Here is a 25483-nt window from a genome sequence, read left to right on the forward strand (position 1 = left end):
AATGATGCGATAGCTGGAGCATCGTGTCCAAGAGAACACGGTCTCTTCCCGCTGCTAATGAGAAATCTTGGTGTAGGAGTTGTAAGTCCAAGAGAACTCACGTCTATAGTTATTATCATTTCGCTACTTCCTTGGACTACTAGTGGAATCAAACTGTAAGGATACCGGCGGGAGTATGGTGGCATTGGTGTGTAATCAGCACTAGCCTCCAATGGTTTTGTCATCTCAAACCAGGGATACCACAGTGTATGATAGATACCATGTGCTTCGACTATCATGCACGGTTCTTGTTGAATCAAATGTGTAGAGCTGCGCAGATACATAACAATAGGAGCAATAGCCATCTTGTTAATTTTATTGGCTCAATGGAAAATATTCCTTTTTCCAACTTTGTGGGCTCTATTCAAGATGTTATTCATGTATTTTACTCGGATTTTACCTTTTTTTTTCTCTAATAGGCTGGGTCATCGTTGTGGGTAACCCGGGTTATAACACTTTAATAATACATGATCAATATTTTTTGGTAATTTAATCAATTAATTACTTAAATGCTGCAAAATTAGAGAAATATTATTGTGTCTAAGGTCCAAAAAAACCAGTAAATATGAAGAGTGACACAAATTTAACTCGCTTGTAAAAGTGGAGACTCAACATACTCAAATTTTTAAAAATATGATCGCAAGTGTGTGACTTAGAACATTCTCAACCCGTCCCTCATTCGAATTTCTATAATTACACTAAAAATAATTACATTTATCTTTTCAATTAAAAATACTTTTTCATATATCTTTATCATTACAGTTTCTCTCTTTACTCACAACCAATTTAAATAAATATTAAAAGATAAGAATAGACAAACAAACTATCCCATAAATTTAAAAAATATCACTAATTTTTTCTCTACCCATAGCTACTTAGAGCATTCTCAGCCTATTCGCTATATTTTTGTGAGGGAGGTTTGTAAATTATATGGTATGGTTATGAGTGGTTGTGAGTTGAGGAGAGAGAAAATGTTATAGGGAAAAGTTAAATTTGAGGATTCACTTTTCATACCGTATAATTTTTTAATATTTAGTGGTTGCTAGTGCCGAGATGGTACCATTAATAACGTTAAACAACTCTCACCCGTCTTCCTTACTTTTTTGTCACTTCTTAACTTCCCTCTCACTGTCGATATTAGTTTAGGGCTTCAGATCCAAACAACAGAAACCCCATTTCAACCATGGAACCACTCGATTCGGACCACAATGTCGGTGAGGTGGACACGTCAGCGCCGTTTGAGTCGGTGAAGGAAGCCGTGAGCCGCTTCGGTGGAGTCGGCTTCTGGAAACCACATAATAAGCACTACCATCCTCATGCTTCTGAGGTTTGACTTTTGCTCTATATTTGTATTTGTATCTATACACAATGGTTTGACTTTTATCTCGGTCAAAATTGTCACTTTTTAGTTTATATTTGTTGACTAAAAATCATCATATTTTTGTTATCATATTGCTTCAAAGTAGAGTTTTCAAGGACCAGTTTGGTGCGGTTTGGATTGGTTTACTTTTTCTCTCAAAGTCATACGTTTGTTTTGAAAATATTTAGATTTTATAATGAGTAAAGAATAATAATACATAATTACATATTCCAAAAATAAATTGAAAGGTAATCAATAAAGTTTAAATGGCCGGTTCAATTTTTAAACTAAAAACAATCTGTATGAATCTCAATCCGGTCGCCTTGCTTCGGTTTAAGGTTTAGGGTGTAGGTAGTTTAGTCGGTTTCAAACAATTTTTGAACAAGTCTCATACTCGGCCTAATAACCGGCGGGTAACTGTTAGGATTTTTAAATGCATTTCTTACTATTTTAATTTAATATAACTTATTATCCATCCATGGAAATTATAATTACAAAAACTAAAAGTAGTGTATTAGTGATTAGTATATTATTCTGTTACTCAAGCACAAATAGTAATAAAATTATTTGTAGATACTTTTGGGTATTTTGTGTGCAAAACAATTTTCTTTCAAAGGAGATTATAATTTATTCACTTCATTTCAGAATGACGTTGAAGAAGAATTTGATGCTGCAAAAGCCGAAGAGCAAGCCGCACAGTTATCCAACGATCTCATGGTTAAAGAAAGGGAAACACTTGCTGTCTTAAAAGAACTTGAAGCTACAAAAACCACCATTGAAGAGTTAAAACTCAAACTACAGAAAAAATCCGTTGCAGTTGACCCAAAAGTCAACAATCCCATACCAATAGAGGGAAATGACCAAAATACCCTTGACCCGAACCAGAAATCACCAACTGACAGCTTCTTAATGTGTCCATTGTCATCTCCAGGTTTCATATTAATGGAGTTAAAGCAAGCTAAACTGAACTTAACAAGAACAACAAGTGATCTTGTTGACATCAGATCGACTGTTGAAACGTTTAAAACAATGATCGAAAAAGAAAGATTGGAACTCGAGAAAACCCGTCAAAGATTGTCTTCTAATTGTTTAAAAGTTTCGCCTTTTGAAGAAAACATTGACTTTCCGAGGGAGATCCAAAGGTTGACTTATGAAACAGAGGAGTTTAAGAAAGTTGGAGAGGTGGCAAAATCTGAAGTTTTAGACACGGTGCATCGAATTGAACAAACGAAGATGAATATAAAAACAGCTGAAATTCGTTTAATTGCAGCTAGAAAGTTGAAGGAAGCTGCGAGAGCGAGTGAAGCGCTTGCACAAGCTGAAATGCAGTCAATGTCAAACAGTCAAAATTTGACCGAGCACGAAGGGGTTACGCTTTCGTTTGAAGAATACTTGTGTTTAAAACGGAAAGCTCAAGAGGCAGATGAAGCTTTAGTTACAAAAGTCAATGAGTCAATGCTCATAGTCAATGAATCTGAGTTGTCAAAGTCAGAGATGTTGACTAGGGTAGAGGAAGCCATGAAGAAGTGAAGAACAGTAAGAAGGTTCTAGAAGACGCTTTGAGCAAAGTAGAAAGTGCTAATAAGGAGAAACTAAAAGCCGAAGAAGCTTTAAGGAAATGGCGGTCGGATCATGGTCAAAGGAGAAAGTCAACCATTCAAAACTCGACCAAGTTTAAGAATGTTTCATGTAGGACCAACAACACTCGTTTGTTGGACGTTAACGGGGCCCACTTGGGAAGCAATACACCTGGCCCAGTTTTGGGGCCCACGATGTCAATCGGGCAGATTTTGAGCCGGAAGTTGCTTTTGACTGAAGAGTATTCTGGCAAAACTGAGACAAAAAGGAAGGTTTCTTTGGCACAAATGTTGAGTAAGCCTGGTAATGATGGTGGTGGTGGTGGTGGTGGTGGTGGTGGCATGGGTGGGAAACGACGGTCAGGGAAGAGGAAGAAGTTTGGGTTTGGTAGGATTTCGTTTTTGGTGACGAAGCCGAGCAAGAAGAAGAAGAAACATAGTGTAAGTTCAAGACTTTCATGTGCCACTGATTAGAGAGTTCTATGTGTTTTGATATGTATCTGGTGTAAGAATTAAGGTGTGTGTACTGTGTAGTGTTTAATTATTTTGTGTGTTCTGGTAGTTATTATTATGGAACTAATAATTTAATTGACATTAAATATTGTGTCTAAAAAGTAGAGGATACGAAGTAAATATCAAAACCATGACCAAAATATCACATCCATGATCACCATCACGAAATGACCTATCACAACGTGACAAGGGGGACTTGCGACGGTGTTCGTGATCATCACTTGCTCGCTTGACCCCATCACAGAGGTGTCCCATCTTTCTGGCCTAGCTTTTAACTTTTAGCTTATGCTTATATTTTAAAGTAGCTTATAGCTTATTTTCTATTATTTGATAAGCTCTTTTTAAGTATTCGGATTAGCTTATAATTTTATAAGTTGATAATAAGTTGTTAAATCCATCATTTTTTAATTTGTTAGAGTAATAAGCTGCTTCAATAAGTATTAATTCATCACCATTTGGGGCAAATGAGTAACTTACACCCTTATACAAATAGATTCATCAAATAAGCTAAAAAACCATATTCAAATAAGTTTCTTCAAATTAGCTTATATAAACTTATAAGCATAAGCTTAAAAAGCTAAACAAACACCAAATTAAGCTTATTTTGTAAAAAAAAAAAAAAAACTAAAAAAGCTATAAGCTTTGTTAAATAAGCTATGCCAAACACCCCCTAAGAGCTAAACCAGTGATGATATGTTGATAACTAAGTTACTAACTGGATGAAAGGTTGCGGTGTAACTTGATCCCTTATTGCCTAGCCCAAATAACGGAAGCCCAGTTGTAGGCCCTAATCCAAGTCACGGCCTTTTTACAACTCCATTTTTCTTACATTTTGACTTGGAGCGCTTTTCTCATTCCCTTTCAAATCACATGTATAAACTACAACTACGATTAGAGGTAAAAATCATCTACTTCTGAATAATTTGTTTGGTCGTTTTACACAAATTCTCAAATTCATTTCACTATATGTGTATGTTATAATAACCCGGGAAGAGATATTTTGAAAACCCACTTAAGTGGCGAAAGCCGGTGAAAACTTTATTAACCAATGAATAAACGTTTTGGATTATGTAGTGTATATTATTATATTTTTGTAAAAGAAATATATTAACTAGAAGATACACAATATGTAACAAAATGTTGATGGCGAAATATTACAGATGTAATACACGCTTGGTATTCTTTGTTACACCATGTATAACATTGGTTACGAATTAAATGTTTGGAAGGAATACATAGAATTTTTGTTATTAGTTGACCATATGAATTAAATGTTTGGAAGAAATATAGAATTCTTGTTAAAACCGCGTGCATAAAATAAAAGGAAAACATTAATATGATTTTATATAAAATTAATGGGAGAACATTTGTGACTCACCAATAACTACTTTTGCTTTCGATCATAAATGGATATTGTCAAACTTTTCTTTGGCTTGAGGACATGCCAATCTATACACATGATGGAGGCAGAGTTGTTCTTTGACAAAGGATCACGTGAGACGTTTGAGGATATTATACTCCTTTCTTTGGAGAACTCCAATGACGACTTGCTTCCTCAACCATTAAGAATGGGGGTTTAGGTTTGTGTTCAGCAGTAACTGCTTTTTCATATGCCTTTGTGGCCTTGAAGACCCAATCTAGGGTGCTTGAGGTTCACATCTTTCGAGATAGTGGTATATGTGGTATGGATTCTAATTATTCTTGTGTTTTGCCTTGTCTTCGTGATATAATTCCGAGCTCGCGTTTACTAATAAGGAACCCCCCCCCCCCAAGTCCAACATGAATTGGCGAGTGCTCTGTTTAATAAAAAGTGTTTACGACCGAAACACACTTTTACATGACAAGTAGACAAAAGGCGTTTTTGAATGTCTACAAGCACCACATGCTCAAGATTTTCTTCGCACCTATGATTTTCTTGACAACCCGTTGGATGGATGTTCAACTCTTCGCCCAGCTGACATTCATGCATGTGTGGATCTAACAGTGGTTTCCTCTTTGATGAGTTTGGGAAGTAGTGGTTTCATGTTTGGGCATGCTGCTCTAAAAACTGCTTCATGCAAGATGACTAAACATGAGAAGACTTGTCTTGACAACCAACATATATTTATTCCTTTTGCATTTAACATTTTTAGTTTTCTCACGCCTGAAGCCGTGGAACTACTTAGCCGAGTCCAATAGTTTATGCATAGTAATGTTATGATTCCAAGATTTATCAATATAGTTTTTAAAATATGAATTTTGCAATTCAAAAAAGGCTTGCGACATAACTTGTTGTCCTTTTGCCTTCTGCCTTGACGTAAACACTATGTTTTATAGGAAAAGAAAAAAAAAATCTATCTTTATATATTTCATTTATTCTAACATATAATCATTTTACATACATTTTACTACTGGTGGCGTATGTATTAAACTGGCAACTTTTAGGAAGACTCGTATTGTTTTCTTCGAACAATTGCAAACAGTAAACAATAATTATAAATTGAGCACGTAAAATCCGTGTTAAAAAAAAAAAAAAAAAAAAAAACACTACGGATTTCTTTGTGTGCTTCAGTCACTGTGTTCGAATTATTTCAAAATTCAATACTTGATACTTCCCATCCCTTCAAAACAAAATTTGCAACGTCGTATCATAGCAACTGTTTTGCACTATCTACCGACTATAAATAAATAATTTCATTAAACACATTTAAAAAAAAACTGGGATTTCAGTTTTAAGCATAGTGTTAATAATATACCTAATGTATTATTTGGAAATTGGAAAGACCCACCAATTATAAGTAAAATAAATTAATATTATAGATTATTCTAGAGAACTACCGAAGAGCGTCGGGGAACAGGAAAACCTCAAGCATTGCTAGGAAAGACTCACTAACCAAATAATTTTCCATGTGATATATGATATTATTTTATAATATAATAAACAACAGATCACAAATTTTAATCTTGTTTTTTTATTGTACTTTTATTAGGTTGAATTCAACTACAGTCTTCTAAAACTAAAAAGTCGTAGAAAAATATATTAAATTTTAATTGGAACCGTGATATTGGAACCGTCTCATCGAACTCTATTATATTAAATTTTAGGTTTTCACTTTTCGATTTCTAACTTGTAGATTTTATAATTTTTGTCAGATTATTTTCTTTTTATTTATCATTGTGTCTTTTGTTATTTTCGTCATTGTGTCTTTTTTTCTTAATATTATATTATATTACACAACATTGTATTATATTTTACGACCCATTATTTCTAATTTATACATTTTTCTGAATTTAAAAGACCGTGTAGGATGACTTAACCCAAATTTTGTAATATATTATTATTATTATGAGAAAGTATATAATTTTTATACGAATGTAAGAAAAACGAATTGAGCACAATAAAGTATCTCTCTCTCCACCTTTCTCTCTACATATACACACACAAAGAGCCGCTAGTGTTTGTCGTGCATGTGTTTGTTTTGTATTTGTTCATCTGCTCTACAGCTAAAGGTAACCAACCCATCACAACTTTATATCTTTATTCATCAATTTAATCAATTCAATACACTCAACTTTAGCCACTAGATCTATAATTCTTTTGAACGTATTTGATCGTTAATGTTTACATATATATGTTTTATATTGTTTATACAAGTTTGAGACTTACATTTATTGTAGAATTTGGCTTCAAATCACATCATCTTAATTGCTATATTTATGTTCTAACCAAAGTTACAGAGAAGGGGGGGTACCTCCTTGTGACCACCCTCCGGCGTGAGAATCAGACTAGATTGCTCTGAATATAAATGTATATTAAGAGAAATAGCTAGAGCAGATAAGATATGTGATGGTATAAGATAGTATATGATACCGTTCCAAGGTGTTGGAGTATTTATAGCCGAAGGTAGGTTTGCAAGCAGGTACAGCCAGCTGTATAATATTCCTTTTCTACCAACTGTGGGCTACGCACGTGCCATGCTGGTGGTTGGTGGGTAGGCAGCGGCTGATAGTGACATGGCCGGCTGTGTACTATTCCTTTTCCACCAACTGCATGCTATGTATGTGCCACGACAAGGGTTGGTGAGTAGGCAGCGGCTGATAGTGACATTTTGTACTAGAACGTGCTCCTAGTCGTACTGTTGTCAGTGAGCTGTCACCCTGTGATTGGTTCATGGGCTGCTTTGGTCAGATCTTGTCTATTTTGTCCATACCTTGGCAGGTATAGTACAAAAGATCCTCCAGAAGCGTACAGACTGGCTCATTTGGGCGGGAGTATTCCCGCCTTGCTCATTCCTTCTTCAGGTGACATTACTGAATTATTGAGAGTTAGTGCCTTGTGCGTGTAGCCTTGCTATTAGTGCGGGTAGCCTTCCCTGATGGCTTGTATCCGCAGCTGCGGGAACAGGCGGGGTACTTCACCATTGGGAGACTTTTCCTGCGGGAACAGCTGGCGTACTGCGCGTAAGGTCTTCTTCTCTCTGAGCATGGTGGGTCCTGCGGAACCAGTTGGTCTTTGCGCAGACGTCCCTCTTCAAGGTGAGTCTTGCGGGTCCAACTGGGCCCTGCTGGGACCTACCTCTTCAAGTCCCCCAGTACAATGTTCTTCTCATGATTTGTTAATAAGTGAGGTGAACTTTTAGACTTAAGCAAAGGGTTTTGAAAAGGGTTTTTAGTTTTAAGGTTTTCCGTGGGGATTCTTCCCGCGGTTTTCCTAATGTCACGTGCAGAAATTCCCGACTTTTCTGCTTGATCTTTGGGTATGATGCGGGTAGGTGTGTAACCTCCTCGCAAGTCAGGAGCGTTGAGTTTCACTTGTGTAGATTCTCCACGAGGTTTTGGTAGTTTTAGACATAGTGATCAATTATGTTAAACAACCAATTCCATCTTGGAGCTTCAAACAATCTAGTTCTCAACGTTCCCGCTATGCGGGGATGTTATTTCCCTTTCCACAAGCATGGCCCAGAAGATCCTTCTTGGTTTTAATTCCCTGCAAGTGCTAAGTATGTGAAGGGTTTCGCCTTGACACTGTACCCGCACTCGTCTTATAGTTAGTTGACTTCCAAGGTATTCTTGGCTTCAATTCCCTGCAGGTGCTAAGTATGTGAAGGGTTTAGCCTTGACACTGTACCCGCATTTGTCTTACGGTTTCTTGGTTACCAAGGTATTCTTGGCTTCAATTCCCTGCAGGTGCTAAGTATGTGAAGGGTTTCGCCTTGACACTGTACCCGCACTTGTCTTACGGTTTCTTGGTTACCAAGGTATTCTTGGCTTCAATTCCCTGCAGGTGCTAAGTATGTGAAGGGTTTCGCCTTGACACTGTACCCGCACTTGTCTTACGGTTTCTTGGTTACCAAGGTAAGGTGGGTATATTCCCTCTTATTTTTGAATCTTTGTTTCACGCATATTTTAGTTTAACTTAGCAATTTCTTGAGTAGTTTGGATAAGTTAACCTTTCAACATGGCAGATGATAGGTTAAAGTTTTGCTCTCTTTCGTGATTGTGCGGGTAAGACCGTCACTTTCACTTGGCTAAACTTTACCTATATCTGACCTGTGTGAAGGTTTTCCTCATCTTTTCCTTAGAAATTTATAAGTGTTTTAAATAAGTTAACCTTTCGACGCGCGGTTGTCAATAGGTTGATGTTCAGTTTCCTCTATCATGATTGTGCGGGTAGGACCTTCACTTTCATTTAGTGGGATGACCAAACTTTACCTATAACTGACCTGCGTGAAGGTTTTCCTCATCTTTTCCTTAGAAATTTTTGCCGTTTCTTGTGTTTATGCGGGTTTTGCCGCCTTCCACACGCAACGACTTACTTCCCCACTTATTTATGCGGTGAATACCGGCATATCAGTGTTTTGAATAAGTTAACCTTTCGACGCGCGGTTGTCAATAGGTTAATGTTCAGTTTCCTCTATCATGGTTGTGCGGGTAGGACCGTCACTTTCATTTAGTGGGATGACCAAACTTCACCTATAACTGACCTGCGTGAAGGTTTTCCTCATCTTTTCCTTAGAAATTTTTGCCGTTTTGTGTTTATGCGGGTTTTGCCGCCTTCCACACGCAACGACTTACTTCCCCACTTATTTATGCGGTGAATACCGGCATATCAGTGTGGTCAGATCATAAGTATAAATGTAAGACCATCAGCGTCAATGTGATAAGGAGAATCATTTCCATTAGAAGTGACTCTAGGCCTTTTCTTTACAAGTTTGGAATTGATCTACATGCAGCCTGTGTAATTGAGCTCCCTTCCATGTTCTTGGGATGGGGGTGTCATCGAGCCGATATGCACCTGGTTCGGAATCTCGTTGTTTACGCAGTATGTAGTCTCCAACATTGAAGCTGCAGTTTCATCCGTGTTTTCCCCAACTGGGGTTCTACACGTATTAGCCTGCTTAGCGTCTATTACGCCACGAGGTGAGTGAGTTTCCCATTTCTGACGAATGCTTCGACGACGTCCTTCAAGGATACGCATTCCTCCGTGGTATGGCCTTTTGTCCTATAGAAGTCACAGGATTTGCTCTGATCAGCGTTGTGACGCTGTCGGATTATTGGAGCCTTTGGCCATGGGAGCCTCTCGGTGGCAAATATTTCGGTGACGCTTTTGGTGAGTGGCGTCCATCTGGAGTTCCGGTTCGACGACTGCATGTTATCCATTCCGCCTAACCGAGGGTGCGAGCCGGATGAGGTGTCAAAGTTTACCCTTGACTGCCAAATACCAAGCTTCCTCTTTTTGTTTTATCGGGCGGTAAGAACGTTGTTTTCTCAAGTTTTTTGAGTGTAGAGGTTTGTGCTCTGGGGAAGATCTCTACCCAGTTGCTTTTCCGTTTCCACGAAGCGTTTAGCTGCTGTCATGATGGCATCCCACGTGGATGGCATGCCATCTTTACCCGTTAAGGTGTGGATGAGCTATAGGTCTTCCGCGCCCTGGATGAAAGCAGCGCGAACAAGATCTTCGCTAATAGTGCCCAGACTTAGCTTTTTTGAATTGAAGCGCGCGATGAAGTTTAGTAAAGACTCATCTTCCTCTCGGATGCAGTTGAGGATCGTCCATTGCTCTTCAGTATACTTTGTTTGTTGACTGAAGTGTTGGCTGAACTTCTGCTGGAAGTCTGCCCAATCGTAGATGTGATGGACCGATAGACGGTCGAACCACGCTCTGGCTGCCCCAACAAGCGTCATTTGGAACATGTAACACCACGTGGGTTCCGTCCAATTGCTGACGGTTGCCCCCGCTATGAATCTGTTCAAATGATCGTCTGGGTCAGATATACCATCATATGTGCCTATGTTGGACATTTGTTTGGCACTTTTCGGGGCAATTGCTTCCGCAATGTCCCTTGCAAATTTGGATGTTCCCGCATTTTCAACAGTTGGTCTGAAGATTTTAGAGAAGTCACGTGGGTTTCCACCCGCGTTTTTTGGTTTAAAGGTTTCTCCAAAATTTCTTCTGTGGAAATCTGCTTGTTTACGCTTCCCTTTCGCCCTATGGCGCGGGTTTGCGTCACTGTCAGATTCTTCCCAATCTTTGTCATACTCGCACTGATTACTCATGTTGAGCTGTTGTCGAGTGCTTCCGATTTCGTCAGCTTGTTGGAGTTAACGTAAGCGTTCATCCAACTCAGCTTGGAATTCCTTCTGACGTGCTTCCGCCCACGCTTTAACTTGATCAAGTGTTTGGCGGGGGAGCCACGTCTGTTGTCTCTCCAACTGGGTATCGGTGAATCCCAGGGGAGGATTATTTACTGCACTTGCCCCGGGTTGGGTAACCGGGGTAGTGTTCGTAAATATTGTGTACTCGCCGGTGTTCCCCCCAGTAGCTGGGGTTGTGGTTACCGGAGTTTCTTGGTCACTCTTTGGCCTTGGCACCGGAGTAACCTTAACCATCTTTCCAGAGGTTTTGAAAAAACTGAGAAAATTAGTTCTAGCTTTTATGCACGAATGGCGCCAATGAAGAAACACTAAGTGACCCCGGCAGATTACGGATAATCTTAGGGTTAAGTAGATGTTTCCCACGAGGGTTAGGTCCGGCAAAGATGGTTATTCTTCTGATGACCTACAAAACAGACACCGTGAGCTCGTCACTGAGAAGGGGGGTACCTCCTTGTGACCACCCTACGGCGTGAGAATCAGACTAGATTGCTCTGAATATAAATGTATATTAAGAGAAATAGCTAGAGCAGATAAGATATGTGATGGTATAAGATAGTATATGATTCCGTTCCAAGGTGTTGGAGTATTTATAGCCGAATGTAGGTTTCCAAGCAGGTACAGCCAGCTGTATAATATTTCTTTTCTACCAACTGTGGGCTACGCACGTGCCATGCTGGTGGTTGGTGGGTAGGCAGCGGCTGATAGTGACATGGCCGGCTGTGTACTATTCCTTTTCCACCAACTGCAGGCTATGTACGTGCCACGACAAGGGTTGGTGAGTAGGCAGCAGCTGATAGTGACATTTTGTACTAGAACGTGCTCCTCGTCGTACTGTTGTCAGTGAGCTGTCACCCTGTGATTGGTTCATGGGCTGTTTTGGTCAGATCTTGTCTATTTTGTCCATACCTTTGCAGGTATAGTACAAAAGATCCTCCAGAAGCGTACAGACTGGCTCATTTGGGCGGGAGTATTCCCCCTTTGCTCATTCCTTCTTCAGGTGACAAAACTGAATTATTGAGAGTTAGTGCCTTGTGCGTGTAGCCTTGCTATTAGTGCGGGTAGCCTTCCCTGATGGCTTGTATCCGCAGCTGCGGGAACAGGCGGGGTACTTCACCATTGGGAGGCTTTTCCTGCGGGAACAGCTGGCGTACTGCGCGTAAGGTCTTCATCTCTCTGAGCATGGTGGGTCCTACGGAACCAGTTGGTCTTTGCGCAGACGTCCCTCTTCATGGTGAGTCTTGCGGGTCCAACTGGGCCCTGCTGGGACCTACCTCTTCAACAGGGAATGCAGAAAGATGTGTTTTCAAGGTAAGACACCTTCCTCTAACCATGAATCCCAACCTCCCTTTAAGCCATCATCGTTCCTCTTAGACGAAATCGGGCATATACACATCACTCACCACAATCTTTGTGAAGATGGTTGATTAATCATTAATATATAACACTTCATATATATACGATACCTATATAGTTTCACAAATGGATTTCAAAAGGAGTGTGTTAATGCAACGTTACGAATTAGGTAAACTATTAGGTCAAGGTAATTTCGCAAAAGTTTACCACGGTAAAAACATCGAATCCGGGGTAAATGTAGCAATTAAAATCATAGACAAAAGTAAGGTCATGAAAGTGGGAATGATGAATCAAATCAAGAGGGAAATCGCGGTCATGAAGTTGATCAAACACCCGAATGTGGTCCGCCTTTATGAGGTTATGGCAAGCAAGACAAAAATATACTTTGTTCTAGAGTATGTGAAAGGGGGTGAGTTGTTTGACAAAAGTAGCTAAAGGGAAACTAAAAGAGGATGCTGCAAGAAAGTATTTTCAGCAGCTAATATCCGCGATCAGTTATTGTCATAACCGAGGCGTGTACCATCGAGATTTGAAGCTCGAAAACTTGTTATTAGAGTATTAGAAGATGAAAGGAACTTGAAGGTGTCTGACTTTGGGTTAAGTGCTTTGGTTGACTCCAAACGATAAGACGGGTTGCTTCACACGAGTTGTGGCACGCCTGCTTACGTGGCGCCTGAAGTTATTAGACATAAAGGGTATGACGGGTCAAAAGCCGACGTTTGGTCGTGTGGGGTTGCTTTGTTTGTGCTTTTGGCGGTTTTTCTTCCGTTTCATGACTCGAATGTTATGGAAATGTATAGGAAGATTGCCCGGTCGGAATTTAAGTATCCGAATTGGTTTCCAAGTGAAGCAAGGAAGTTGGTGTCGAAGATGCTTGATCCGAACCCGAAAACAAGGATTTCGGTTTTGAAGATTATGGAAAATTCATGGTTTAAAAAGGGTTTGGTGCCTCAACAATTAAAACCCGAAAAAATGGCTCAAACAGGATTTGATGTTGAAAAGGCCGATTACTTGAACGCGTTTGATATCATATCTTTGTCACCCGGGTTTGATCTTTCGGGTCTGTTTAAGGATAGTGTTGAAGACAAAATAGAAGTGAGGTTTATTTCCAAACATGTGGGAAAATACATTGTTAAAAAAGTTTAAGAAATAGGCAGGAGTTTAAACCTTAAAGTAGTGAAAACGGGTGAAATGTTTTAGAAATTGGAAGGATCAAAGAGGGTGAAAATGGGATTTTAGCCGTTGATTTACAAGTATTTGAGATGGCGCATAATGCATAGCTTGTCGAGGCGACGCAAATGGGGAGGCGATAGAGTCGAATTTTATGAGATCATGAATAAGAATATAAAGCCAGCACTTACAGGCGAGTTGCAGCTACTTTAGATATAATTGTGGATTGAAAAAGATTTAAAAGTTACGAAGATATATGTATCATTGTAAGGTTACCGAACGATAAATGAAGTGGTGTTTTTTGTTAATGTATGCAAGCTAGATATTTTTTGAAAGTATAGGGTGGTGAAATGTCAAAGTTTAATTTTCGAAGGGGTACACTGGAAAATGTGTCAAGCATTATTGTTTTCAGAGTGTTCTAGAAATGGGGTGGGAGAAACGCGCGTCATGAAGTATTATTAATTTTGATACTTGATGGTAAAGTGACAACAAAGAAATCTTTTGAAGTTTTGTGTACAATACAATAATAAAGAAATAAATATTTTTATAGAGTCATATATGGGTGAGTTAATCATTACAAAATAAATAAATAAATAACCACCCACTAATTTAAACTAGCGAGGGCTTAGAACCCACATGTTGCATCGGGTATGTTAAAAATAAATAAATAAATAAACTATAAACACTTGAAACTGGTTGCTCAAAACATAAACGAAAAGAAGAAATATACATCAAAACTGTCAAAAAAAAAAAGCACAACTTTAAGATTCAAAAGAATATTAAAAAAGAAGCATAAATTTATAGTTTTTATAACCCGAGCGTTGCAACCTTTTGACTTTCGAGAGAAAAAGACAACCGAACATATAAAAGCTATGGAGGTTCAAATAAGGACCAACATCATCGTCATAACCTTTATGAAACAGATCCAGACTCGGATCATCATCGCACTCACAATCAAAGGTAATGTTAAGCATACAGAAATGCATCAAAATTTCAAAGCATTGGCTCATCTAACGCGATTAAAAAGACCCAATCTAAATTCATACCCATATTTTAAGAACGAAACTCAATTGTGAAGCGTACCTATAAATCCATATTGTCGATTAAAACACAAATACACACATAAACCTAGTTTAGGTAGAGCAATTAAGAAAACCCAACCTAGATTCATTACCAAACACAAATACACAAAAAAAATTGAGATTTTTTAAGGCTACGTAAGTTTAAATGAAGGAAACATCGTCATCATCGCCTTAATCAAACAGATCCAGGCTTGTCTTATCATCACAGTCACATTCTCACCATCATCAAGTCAAAGAAAAAAGTTCAAAACGAGACATAGAGCACAAATAAGACACTAAACAATGTAAGTCTGTCGCCGCCATTGGCGGCTGGAGCCATCGGAAACAACAGAGCAACACCCGTCTCTTTGTCTCTTTTTAGAATCACCCTAGTTTCCCCCTCCCTCCCTATCTATATGTGTGTGTGTGTGTAGAAAGACAATCAAAGATCTGCCATCGCAACAGAATCGGTCGGTGGTCAATAAGCGCTGGTTTCGGCCACCACCACTGCCGGTTCAGAATAATATAAAGAATCATATTTTCAAAAGACTGTATTTGAATTATTAAAACGGGTATTCAAATACCGAGTTATCAATATAATAATATTTTATTCAAAGACTTCCGCTAAAAGAACGTAACTCTGATAAATTTACAAAGCAGATACCAACTATCAGGTGTCACGCCTAGGCCCTAAGTCGGAGTGTAACAAATGGGTTACAACATCACTGTTTTAGCTCAGTCACCTAAGATTCCAAAACGGAAGTCGTGAACTGTCATGAACGGAAGAGCGCTAGAAATGCAAGATGATGATGCTGATGGTTTATCTTTGTCATACGATGAAAGAAAAGAAAAGGACAGATGAGAATCATAAACAAAGGTTGGAATGTGTAGTGCTAGCTGCCATTGATAACAACATGTGTATTACCTTTGTGAGTTAAGTGATAAAGTACAAATATGACATTATAAGGTACAAATTACAAAGCATAAACAAAAAGAAGATCAATCAAATTAAAACTTCAAATTATTTACACCCCCCTATCGTTTCTATAGATAGACAATCAAAGATCAATCACCGCAACAAAAGCGATCGGTGTTGAATAGGCGATGGTTTCCCCCACCATCGTCACTTAACGTTCCAAAATGGAAGCTGACGACGATCAAAATCGAAGCCATGGACATAGCCAAAATCAATGCTACAACTTTGCCCTCTTTTCTCCATCATCGTTGCCACCTAGGGTTCCAAAATGGAAGCTGGAAACGGATGTGGTCAGAAGATAAAACAGATTTCAGAGCCACAAGCGCGGTACAACATCTTCTATCTCAGTCGCCTAAGATTCCAAAATGGAAGCCGGGAACAGTCGTGTTCGGGTTATGAAAGAGAAGAAAAGGTTTGTCCTTGTCAATGGTTAACTTTGTCTTATGATGAAAGAGAAGAAAAGGACATATGAGAACCATATACATAGATTGGAATGTGTAGTGCCAGTTGCCACCATTGATAGCACACAAGTGCATTAGGCTATTTCAGATCTTGAAGATGTACTTGTGTTAAGGACTCGGGACTTTCACCTAACCATTTCTTGTCATTTATGTGTTCGGCTTACATGAATGTACTCGAGGCTAGCACTTAGCAAATCTCAAGAAAGTTGAGAAACTTTCAATCATCCATTTCACCCAACATAAACAGAAAATGATTATGTGTTTATAACCAATGAAGGAACGTTATGCTTAAGTTGACACCAAACCTTGTATTGTCAAAATTATGAAAAAGAAAAGACTCGAAGCATTGTGTCGCAAAGGTAAATAGTTACCAATATTTGAACCAAAGGGTCTTTGAACTACTGCATTTAGGTGTTGGAATAGCATTAAACTTATCAAATGGTAAGGGAAATTCTGTAAGTGACAAAAAAATAAATAAATAACCTTAAAAAACAACGAATTTAAGCATATTAGTTTTTGTTGTGTATCTACCTAAACATTTAGTTTATTTTTGTAAATGCAAATTGCACGAATAATTTTGTAATAATATCAACAGAAATCACGGTTATTTTATTAAACAGCAAGACCTCGCAAGAATTCGGATTATTTGAGATATCACCAACAATCGTAGATGCAATCACAACCATAAGTACAAGACTACCAGTATTACTATAATATACACAATGTCCGGTTCCGGGCCCATATTTAAAAATGCAGTCAATTTTACAACGATTCTCTTTACAACCTTCAGTGGTCTCATGCGCCACACATGTTTTCCATCAACATTTGAAATACAAATTAAAACAAAAGCATAAATAATAAGTTAAAACACTTTTGATACGCATGAAAATTTAGTAATAATAGTAGCAAGATAACTAATTAACAAACCTTCAATAATCATTATAAGTAGCACAAAGCAAGCGCAATGTGGACTTAGACATGTATGTACTTTAACACAACAAAAATATGCTTCGCTATAGAGCTTCTAAATAATTTTACTTTGAAGATTAATCATACAGGATTTATACATATATATTGGCAAATGTTGCAAAGGTGTAATCTTTTAGTGAACATATATATTTAATGCAAAGATTATTATTAATTCTAATTGTGTAAAATAACCAATTTATAATAAATGGTATATTTGAAAATTAGAAAAGTTGTTGAAATATAATTTTTGCATTTTGCAATTATTGAATTCAAAATCCTACTCTACTAATAAAATCATTTTGTCAACTGGATTATAACATAGTTGGGCAGATTTTTTTCCCCGTTATTCAAAGGTGTGTAAATGTCAACTTTATAATCACCATTCAAAAAGTTCGTACGGGTCATTTTAAAAACGGACCATATTTATTTCATTTTTTTACATTTAATTTTGTTCATTTATTTTAAGTAACAAACCTTATTTATTTTTATCATTTGACAAATACCGTGTAATACACGGGTTCAAAAGCTAGTATAATATTATAACAAACTACAGGCATATATTAATAAAGGGAATATCTTATAGAATAGTAACCAAGTTTCAAAAACATTTCAATTAGGTCACTCATGCAATTTTTTTCCAAATCACGCCACTAAATCTTCAAATCGAGTCTCACCAATTTTTTTGTGCGTCAAGAAGGAAATGAAGGATAAGATGTGGGAGTCGGAATCTGCAATATGTGTAGTTAAATTTAAATAAAATGTTAAAAAACGTTAATTATATTAAATTCAATAATAAAAAATAAAAACCACGCCGTCACTCAACATCAACATAAAAAATGATAAAAAGATTTTCTATGTGAAACAAAAAAGAAAAAGGTTAATAAAACATTTTAAAACCTTTAATTTAATAAAATATGAAAGTTGAGTGATTTAATTAAAACACTTTTAATGTTGAGTGACCTAATTAAAAAACTTTTAAAATTTGATTATCATTCTATGAAATTGCCCCATAAATAAATGCAATTGTGTTGAGAATTGTGAACAAAGTTGATGATTTTAGTTTATTGATAAATATATTTTTAATACTTCGAAAAGAGAAACAAAAAGTAAAAACTGTAAATTATAAAATTGATATCATTTAAAACATGAAAGAAGATAAAGGATTTTCCATAAATGATTTGGATTTTTTTGGTTCCCATATACTTAAAAACGAGTTATGAGGCAGCTTGTTACTCGTTTACCTGTCTTTCTAATGTAATTGGTTTCTTTTGTGAAATTATATAATCGATTTGATTAAAAAATTGGGCAACCTCATATAATAGTAATCAACTTTTAACTTGATTTGAAGATTTAGTTACCTGATTTGAAGAAAATATGCATCAGTGAGCTAATTGAAACACTTTTGAAAGTTGGTTATCAACTAATTATTGTTTTGAAGTGAGAAATCGACTTTTGAAACCGGTTGTTTAGAATTTTAAGTTTATATTACTTTGAATGATATCACAAATGATTCAAAGTAAATATTAGTAGCTATTACAAAACAATAAATCAATAATAAATTTTTATCTATAGAATATAAAAGTGTAGTATTTTAGTGTATATATTTAATGCAAAGATAGCTATTAATTTTATTCTATGAGATTTTCTCTTAATTCTATGTGTAAAATAACCAATTTATAATAAATGGTGTATTTGAAAATTTAAAAGTTTTTGAAATATAATTCATGAATTTATTGGGGTCAAAATATAATATTATAATAAACTACGAACTTATATTAGTAAATGCAATTTTGTGAGGATTATAAACAAATAAAAAGTTGATAAATATTCTAAAACTTAAGTAAACATAAACTACAAATGTGAATTATAAAAATTGATGACATTTAGAAGCATCAGACAAAGATGCTTTTGCTAAAATTCTGTAAAACAAATACAATGAGTGTAAAATCAATTAGGAAAACACTGTAGATTGGGTTGAATCAAGCAAAGGTTTTCATATGCTTTTGAGTAAACCAACTAACAATAATGCAAAGTTTGGAATTTGATATTGTCAAAACATGAAATGAATCTGACCTGATCCATGACGATGTTTCCACGGATGTCGAGATGAACGAACCACGCCTTGATCTTCTTCTCCGGTTGCTTGAGATCTGCAATGGCCTTTTGGGGGTGTGGATGTGACTGCTAAGAAATCTCAAGGATCTCTTGTTTACAGACACAAAAATGGTTATGGTGGTGGCTCTTATTGAGCATGACCCCCTAATAAGGAGGTGGAGACCTCCTTATATAGAGAGCCTCATGGCCACCATCATGGTACCCTAATGGGCCTAGCCCAGTTAGGGTTACCTCAACAAAACCCCATCAGCCCAATAACATTGTATTAGTCCATATAATAAAATAAGCCAAACATAATAAATTTAGGGTCGTAAAACTGGGTTTAGTACCATACCCCTACAAGCCCCCCAAGTCCAGTGTTGCTCCTAGGCGTGCAAGCGTTTAGGTGGAGCGCTGGACTTTATAAGGTGTGTTAGGACATGAGGCGGTTTTTTCCCTTTTCTTCGGCCTTGTCTTTATTGTCTTTGAGTTTTGGGAGGTTTTCTCCATGATGGTGACATGTTGTGGTCCTTATGATAATGATGGTGCACTAGCATGAATAAGATATAGCACGCATCATAACAATAGTGGCGCGGGGCCTGATAAAAGATAGAGTGCGCGTCTCGATAATAATGTAATGTAACTTGCGCGCGAGGCAGCTTACGAGCTATAAAAATAATAAAGCTTGCGCGCGAGGCGACTTACGAGCTATAAAAATAATGAAGCATGCACGAGTTGCGGCTTATGAGCTACAAAAATAATGAAGCATGCGCGAGTTGCGGCTTACAAGCTGTAAAAATAATAAAGCTTGCGCGCGAGGCGACTTACGAGCTATGAAAATAATTAAGCTTGCGCGCGAGGCGACTTACGAGCTATAATATGATGATAATGACTGGCCCACAAGGGCCTCTTCTGCGCAGGATGACTATCCCGGCTTGTCTTCAAAATAATAACGGAGGCACAAACGGCCAGATAATAATAATAATAATGTCATAGGTGCTTGTGCGACTCGTAGCCGAACCAGTATTCCACGTCTCTGACACGAGCATCTTTCTTGATTGAGGGAGGTTTTCTTGTCATACTTGTAGTAACCCGAGGGTGGTAGAATGTCAATATCTAAACCCTTACTTTGTTATCATAATTAATATAATGGCAAAAGTTTAGGGGCCCTTTTGAGATTTTGAAAATTAATTACTTTTTGTTGGAAAACCTGTAACATTCACGTGCCGCGTCGTTTTTATCCACTGACTTGCATCAGTGACCTGCGAATGTTCATAGGTGACCCGCGGCGTTAATAATGATCCGCGGTGATCGGTGTTCGCCTAACGGAGTGTTTGTCTGCGGTGCGCGCATGCATGACGGAGAGTTGAGCGCGCATGCATGGCTAAGGATTGAGCGCGCATGCATGGCAGGAGTTGAGCGCGCGTGCGTGGCGCAGGATTGAGCGCACAAGCATGGTGGGAGTTGAGCGCGCGTGCGTGGCGCAGGTTTGAGCGCGCAGGCATGGCGGTGTGTTGCTTAGCGATGCGCATGCACGGTGGCGATCAACTGTTGAGGTGGCGGATTATTGACCCGTGACGACGCATCGTGATCCGTGGTGACGCGCTGCTGCTTCATGGCGATGTATTGAATCGCGGTGGCGCATGCGTGATGGCGGTACATCGAACCATGGTGGCGCATGCGCGATGGCGCGCGCGTGTGCTTGTTGAATATAAGGTATGCTTACACATTGAAATTTGAACAAGGTTGTAAGGAAATTATTAAGTACCCCTTAATAGTTGTCATATTTCAAGCTATTTTGCGATATTTTGAATATGCTGACACGCGCCTTGGCATTTCGTTATTCCTCTTTTGCGCGACGTTATCGTGCATTTATTATAGGGAATTATGAATGAGTTTTTTAGCCTTTACGTGTCAGTATGCGTTACTCTGCCTATATCCATTATAATCCCATGCGCGGCCCCGACCTGAAACCTCAACAACTATGTTTTGGCATGTGCTTTGCCTTAGTTGTGCTTAGGTATGTTATGGTCCAGCTGCGCAATACGTGGGATGGATGCTATGAGTAATTTGAGCTAAGGCTCATATTATTGGGCTAAGGCCCTGGCGTTTTAGAGTTAAAACTCGTCAACGCGTCTGAGCTTGAAGCTCGCGCATGTATGTTTTACTTCGTTTTATTTTTAGTTTGATGTCAATATAATGTTGTCATATTGCTCAAATTAATAAAAGGAAGTGTGAAACATGTATGCAAAAATCAAAATCAGGCTCGCACATGCATGGCGGCGGAGTCGTGACTCGCGGGCATGCATGCATGGTGGCGAAGTCTTTTGCGCAAAACCCACATGGTGGTTTCCGCGGTGGTTTCCACGGGCGCTCACGCATGTCGGCGGAATGGTGACCCGCTGGCGAGCATGCATGGTGGCAGTCTTCTGCGCAAAACCCACATGGTGGTTTCCGCGGTGGTTTCCACGGGAGCTCACGCATGTCGGCGGAATAGTGACCCGCTGGCGAGCATGCATGGTGGCAGTCTTCTGCGCAAAACCCACATGGTGGTTTCCGCGGTGGTTTCCACGGGCGCTCACGCATGTCGGCGGAATGGTGACCCGCTGGCGAACATGCATGGTGGCGGAAGTCTCCGTAATCTAGACTGTAATTTTAAACCTAAAATCCAGGTCTGTAATCCAGATCTAGATCTGTAAATCAGATCTAGATAGATCTGAAGCTCGGAGCGGAGAGAATTTAAAACCATCACAGATCCGGAGGCCTGATCATCCGAATCAGGTAGTTTCTTTTTTGGATCTACAAATCCTTTTCAGCTTCATTTTTGCACAGATCTGGAAGCCTCTTTTAGATCTATGGATCTTTTTGAGCTTTAATAGAACAAGTCTTGAAGCCTCTTTCTGTAAACTTCCAGATCTGGGTTTTTCTTGGGAGAGATCTGAGAACCGAGACGAAAATCGAAGGGTAGTTCGTTGCCGTCCCACGGATGGCGCCAATGTCAAAACATGAAATGAATCTGACCTGATCCATGACGATGTTTCCACGGATGTCGAGATGAACGAACCACGTCTTGATCTTCTTCTCCGGTTGCTTGAGATCTGCAATGGCCTTTTGGGGGTGTGGAGGTGACTGCTAAGAAATCCCAAGGATCTCTTGTTTACAGACACAAAAATGGTTTTGGTGGTGGCTCTTATTGAGCATGACCCCCTAATAAGGAGGTGGAGACCTCCTTATATAGAGAGCCTCATGGCCACCATCATGGTACCCTAATGGGCCTAGCCCAGTTAGGGTTACCTCCACAAAACTCCCTCAGCCCAATAACATTGTATTAGTCCATATAATAAAATAAGCCAAACATAATAAATTTAGGGTCATAAAACCGGGTTTAGTACCATACCCCTACAGATATAATCGTACTAAACCACCACCACCTCAGTACTATAATCCAATCATTCCTTTCAATTTCAGTGATGAACTTAAAGAGGAAAGCCTTTTCCCAAAACAAGTTCAAACTGCTTCTTCACAAAGTTTCACTTTTTTGGAACTGCTTCTTTGTTAAAAATTATCTTATTGAGACGTCAAACTACATTTCTTACAATTTTGATTTTAATATAAATTTATAACCATAGAAATTACAAATATGAAAAACCTAAATATTAGTTAGTTGATTATTAAATTACCCTAGGATATTTTGTTTTCAATACGAAAACTAAAGGAAATTCTTAAAAGAATATCCAATTCCATCTTTTGGACATGTAATATCACCTAGCAAAAACAAAAGGTTGAAAAAGACCTTTAAACTACATATCTACCCCCCATTGATTATCAACCAAAGAAATGGAATCAGATACATAATATAATGTATCAAAAGTATATTCCAATAAATATATAAAATCAAAATTATTTATACTTTAGAATAAAAAATTGAATTTCGTATATTGACAAAATAACATGGCATTGGAAGACCCACCCGCCCAATAATTGAATCCCACATTACCACCCACTTACCCACAACCGGCCGGTCCGGTTTTATATACTAAACAATTCAAACCCGGTCTAATTTTATCCTTCCATACACGGTTACTGGGCCCCACCTCACTTTCTCTCGTCCTAACTTCCACTACCACCAGCTCTTCCGTCAATCTTTTTAACTCTACCGCCATTGCGAAATTACATTTGGACCCTCCAACCACCTTCACACACCACTCCTTTTTTGTCACCACCGTCAAACCCTCACCCTCCGCCACCGCCACCACCGTCTCAATTATCTTCTCCGGCGGCTCCTTCGACAAAAACCGCTCTCCGTCCTCTCGATCATCGAATAAGCCCGAGAGCTTGTAGCCCAAGGAGAACGAGATGATATCGAAAGCATTCATTATTTTCAAATTATCGCCCGAGGCGAATGATCCATCCGATCCTCGCGAATTTTCATCTTCGTCGTCGTCATCGTCGTCTTTCAATTCGAGGTAATCGTGATGGAATTTGACTTCCTTGAAACCGACCCTGAACCATGGATCGTTGATTATTTCATCAACGGTTATTCGTGTAGCTGGATTCGTGTCGAGCAGGCGCGATAACAGCCGTTTAAGATCCGGAGACGTCCATCGCGGAACACGAAAGTCACCTGAGCATATCTTCTTATACATCACCATCAGATTCGGATCGTTGAACGGAAGATAACCTGAATGTTATTTTCAAACGGCTTAGTACTGGCATAAAAATGTAAAAAACAATATGCAGCACAAGTTGTTACTTATTTACCTATGCAAATAAACATTACTGCTTTACATGATTGTAAAAATGGCGTCTAGCTTTAAATGACTTAGTTTTGATATAAAAAACGGCTTATGCACAACTCGCTGCACATTTGCCTATGCAAATAAACACTACTTTTTAACATTAACCTGGTTCTAAAAATAGCGTCTAACATTTATTTTTAAACGACGTAGTTTTGATATCAAAAATAGCTATTGGTACAACTAGTTACCATTTGCCTTGATAAACACTACTTTTAACATGGCTGTAAAAATCCGGCTAACGCTGCAACACTGCTTTGTCAAAATCTTTCAAAATTAAATTTTTATGCATCAAATTTAGTATGTGTATTAAATTTGAAAAATTATATATAAATTTATTAATCGCTAGTCCAACCTGACGACCCGACTAGCGCGTAACGAGTTCTACTACAGCCGTACCTGAATTCAACACAAACAAAATGATTCCACATGACCAGATATCCACCTTCGCTCCGTCGTAGCCTTTCTTCAACAAAATCTCCGGCGCCACGTAAGCCGGAGTACCGCATAACGTATGCAAAAGTCCGTCCGGACGGATCTGGTCCGTGACAGCGGACAACCCAAAATCCGTAACTTTCAAATTCCAATTCTCATCCAAAAGCAAATTCTCCGGCTTCAAATCACGGTGATAGACTCCACGTGAGTGGCAGTACCCAACGGCCGAGATCAACTGTTGAAAATACCGACGGCTGAGATCTTCACTAAACCGTGATTTCGCCACTTTAGCAAACAACTCGCCGCCTTTAGCGTATTCCAGCACAAAGAAAATCTTCTTCTTGTTGGCCAAGACTTCTAGAAGGCGCACGATATGCGGGTGGCGCAGCCGGCGCATGATAGAGATCTCACGCTTAACGTTCGCCGTAAGTCCTCCTTTAATTATCCTCTGTTTGTTGATAGCTTTAATCGCCACGCTTCGTTCCGTGTGCACATCACGCGCGTGGTAGACTTTAGCAAAGGCGCCGTAACCTAGTAGTCGGCCGACCTCGTACTTTCCGAAGAGGGTTTTGTCCGCCGGAGACGAGGATTCGTCGCCGGCGTGGTCTAATTCCCGCATGACTTCAAATTGATCATGAAAATGGGTTTATTAGGTTTTTGGGATCTGGAAGAAAGGTGTGGGATGATAAGAGAGATGCTATTATTATTATTATTATTATTATTATTATAAGTTATAACAAATATACGGAACATGTTTGGATGTTGAGAGTTTGGTATTTATTGTGTTTTATTTTCAATCAAAAGTAATACTCACTTATCAACATGACGTCATGTATGGAGAGAGGTGGCTTGCTGGCTCCATGTTTATTTAATGTGTACTTATGGTTGATACGTATACTAGCGTAACGCATTGGTGAAATTTAATTTGCAAGTGTTGTGTTTGTTTGCCTATAGAGGACACGGTTAAGTAAAAGCAAAATGGATGGAGCTATGATGGCACATGTCTAAGATCATAAGACGAATATACCACGTGAGCCAATCCGC

At 38.6% G+C, this 25483-nt stretch overlaps 1 protein-coding gene and 2 pseudogenes across 2 annotated transcripts; 2 read left to right on the forward strand and 1 right to left on the reverse strand.

The window, feature by feature from the left end:
• The first annotated feature begins 1222 nt into the window (after positions 1 to 1222).
• LOC143545967 (WEB family protein At2g38370-like) lies at positions 1223 to 3525 on the forward strand (annotated as a pseudogene).
• Positions 3526 to 6944: 3419 nt separating this feature from the next.
• LOC143545968 (CBL-interacting protein kinase 18-like) lies at positions 6945 to 13839 on the forward strand (annotated as a pseudogene). Its single transcript, XR_013137535.1, has 2 exons — positions 6945 to 6978; positions 12407 to 13839. The product of XR_013137535.1 is annotated as a CBL-interacting protein kinase 18-like (transcript).
• Positions 13840 to 23197: 9358 nt separating this feature from the next.
• On the reverse strand, positions 23198 to 25128 carry LOC143545991 (CBL-interacting serine/threonine-protein kinase 14-like). The gene is made up of 2 exons (XM_077037749.1): positions 24404 to 25128; positions 23198 to 23889 (listed from the first exon to the last, which is right to left on the reverse strand). The coding sequence occupies exons 1-2, from the start codon at positions 25056 to 25058 to the stop codon at positions 23213 to 23215; spliced, it is 1332 nt and encodes a 443-aa protein (XP_076893864.1). The 5' UTR covers positions 25059 to 25128; the 3' UTR covers positions 23198 to 23212.
• Between the last annotated feature and the right edge of the window lie 355 nt (positions 25129 to 25483).

Source organism: Bidens hawaiensis, unplaced genomic scaffold (assembly GCF_021521415.1).
Source record: "Bidens hawaiensis isolate Kalapana, Puna unplaced genomic scaffold, B.hawaiensis_p1.1 tig00014140_1, whole genome shotgun sequence".
Taxonomy (NCBI): domain Eukaryota; kingdom Viridiplantae; phylum Streptophyta; class Magnoliopsida; order Asterales; family Asteraceae; genus Bidens; species Bidens hawaiensis.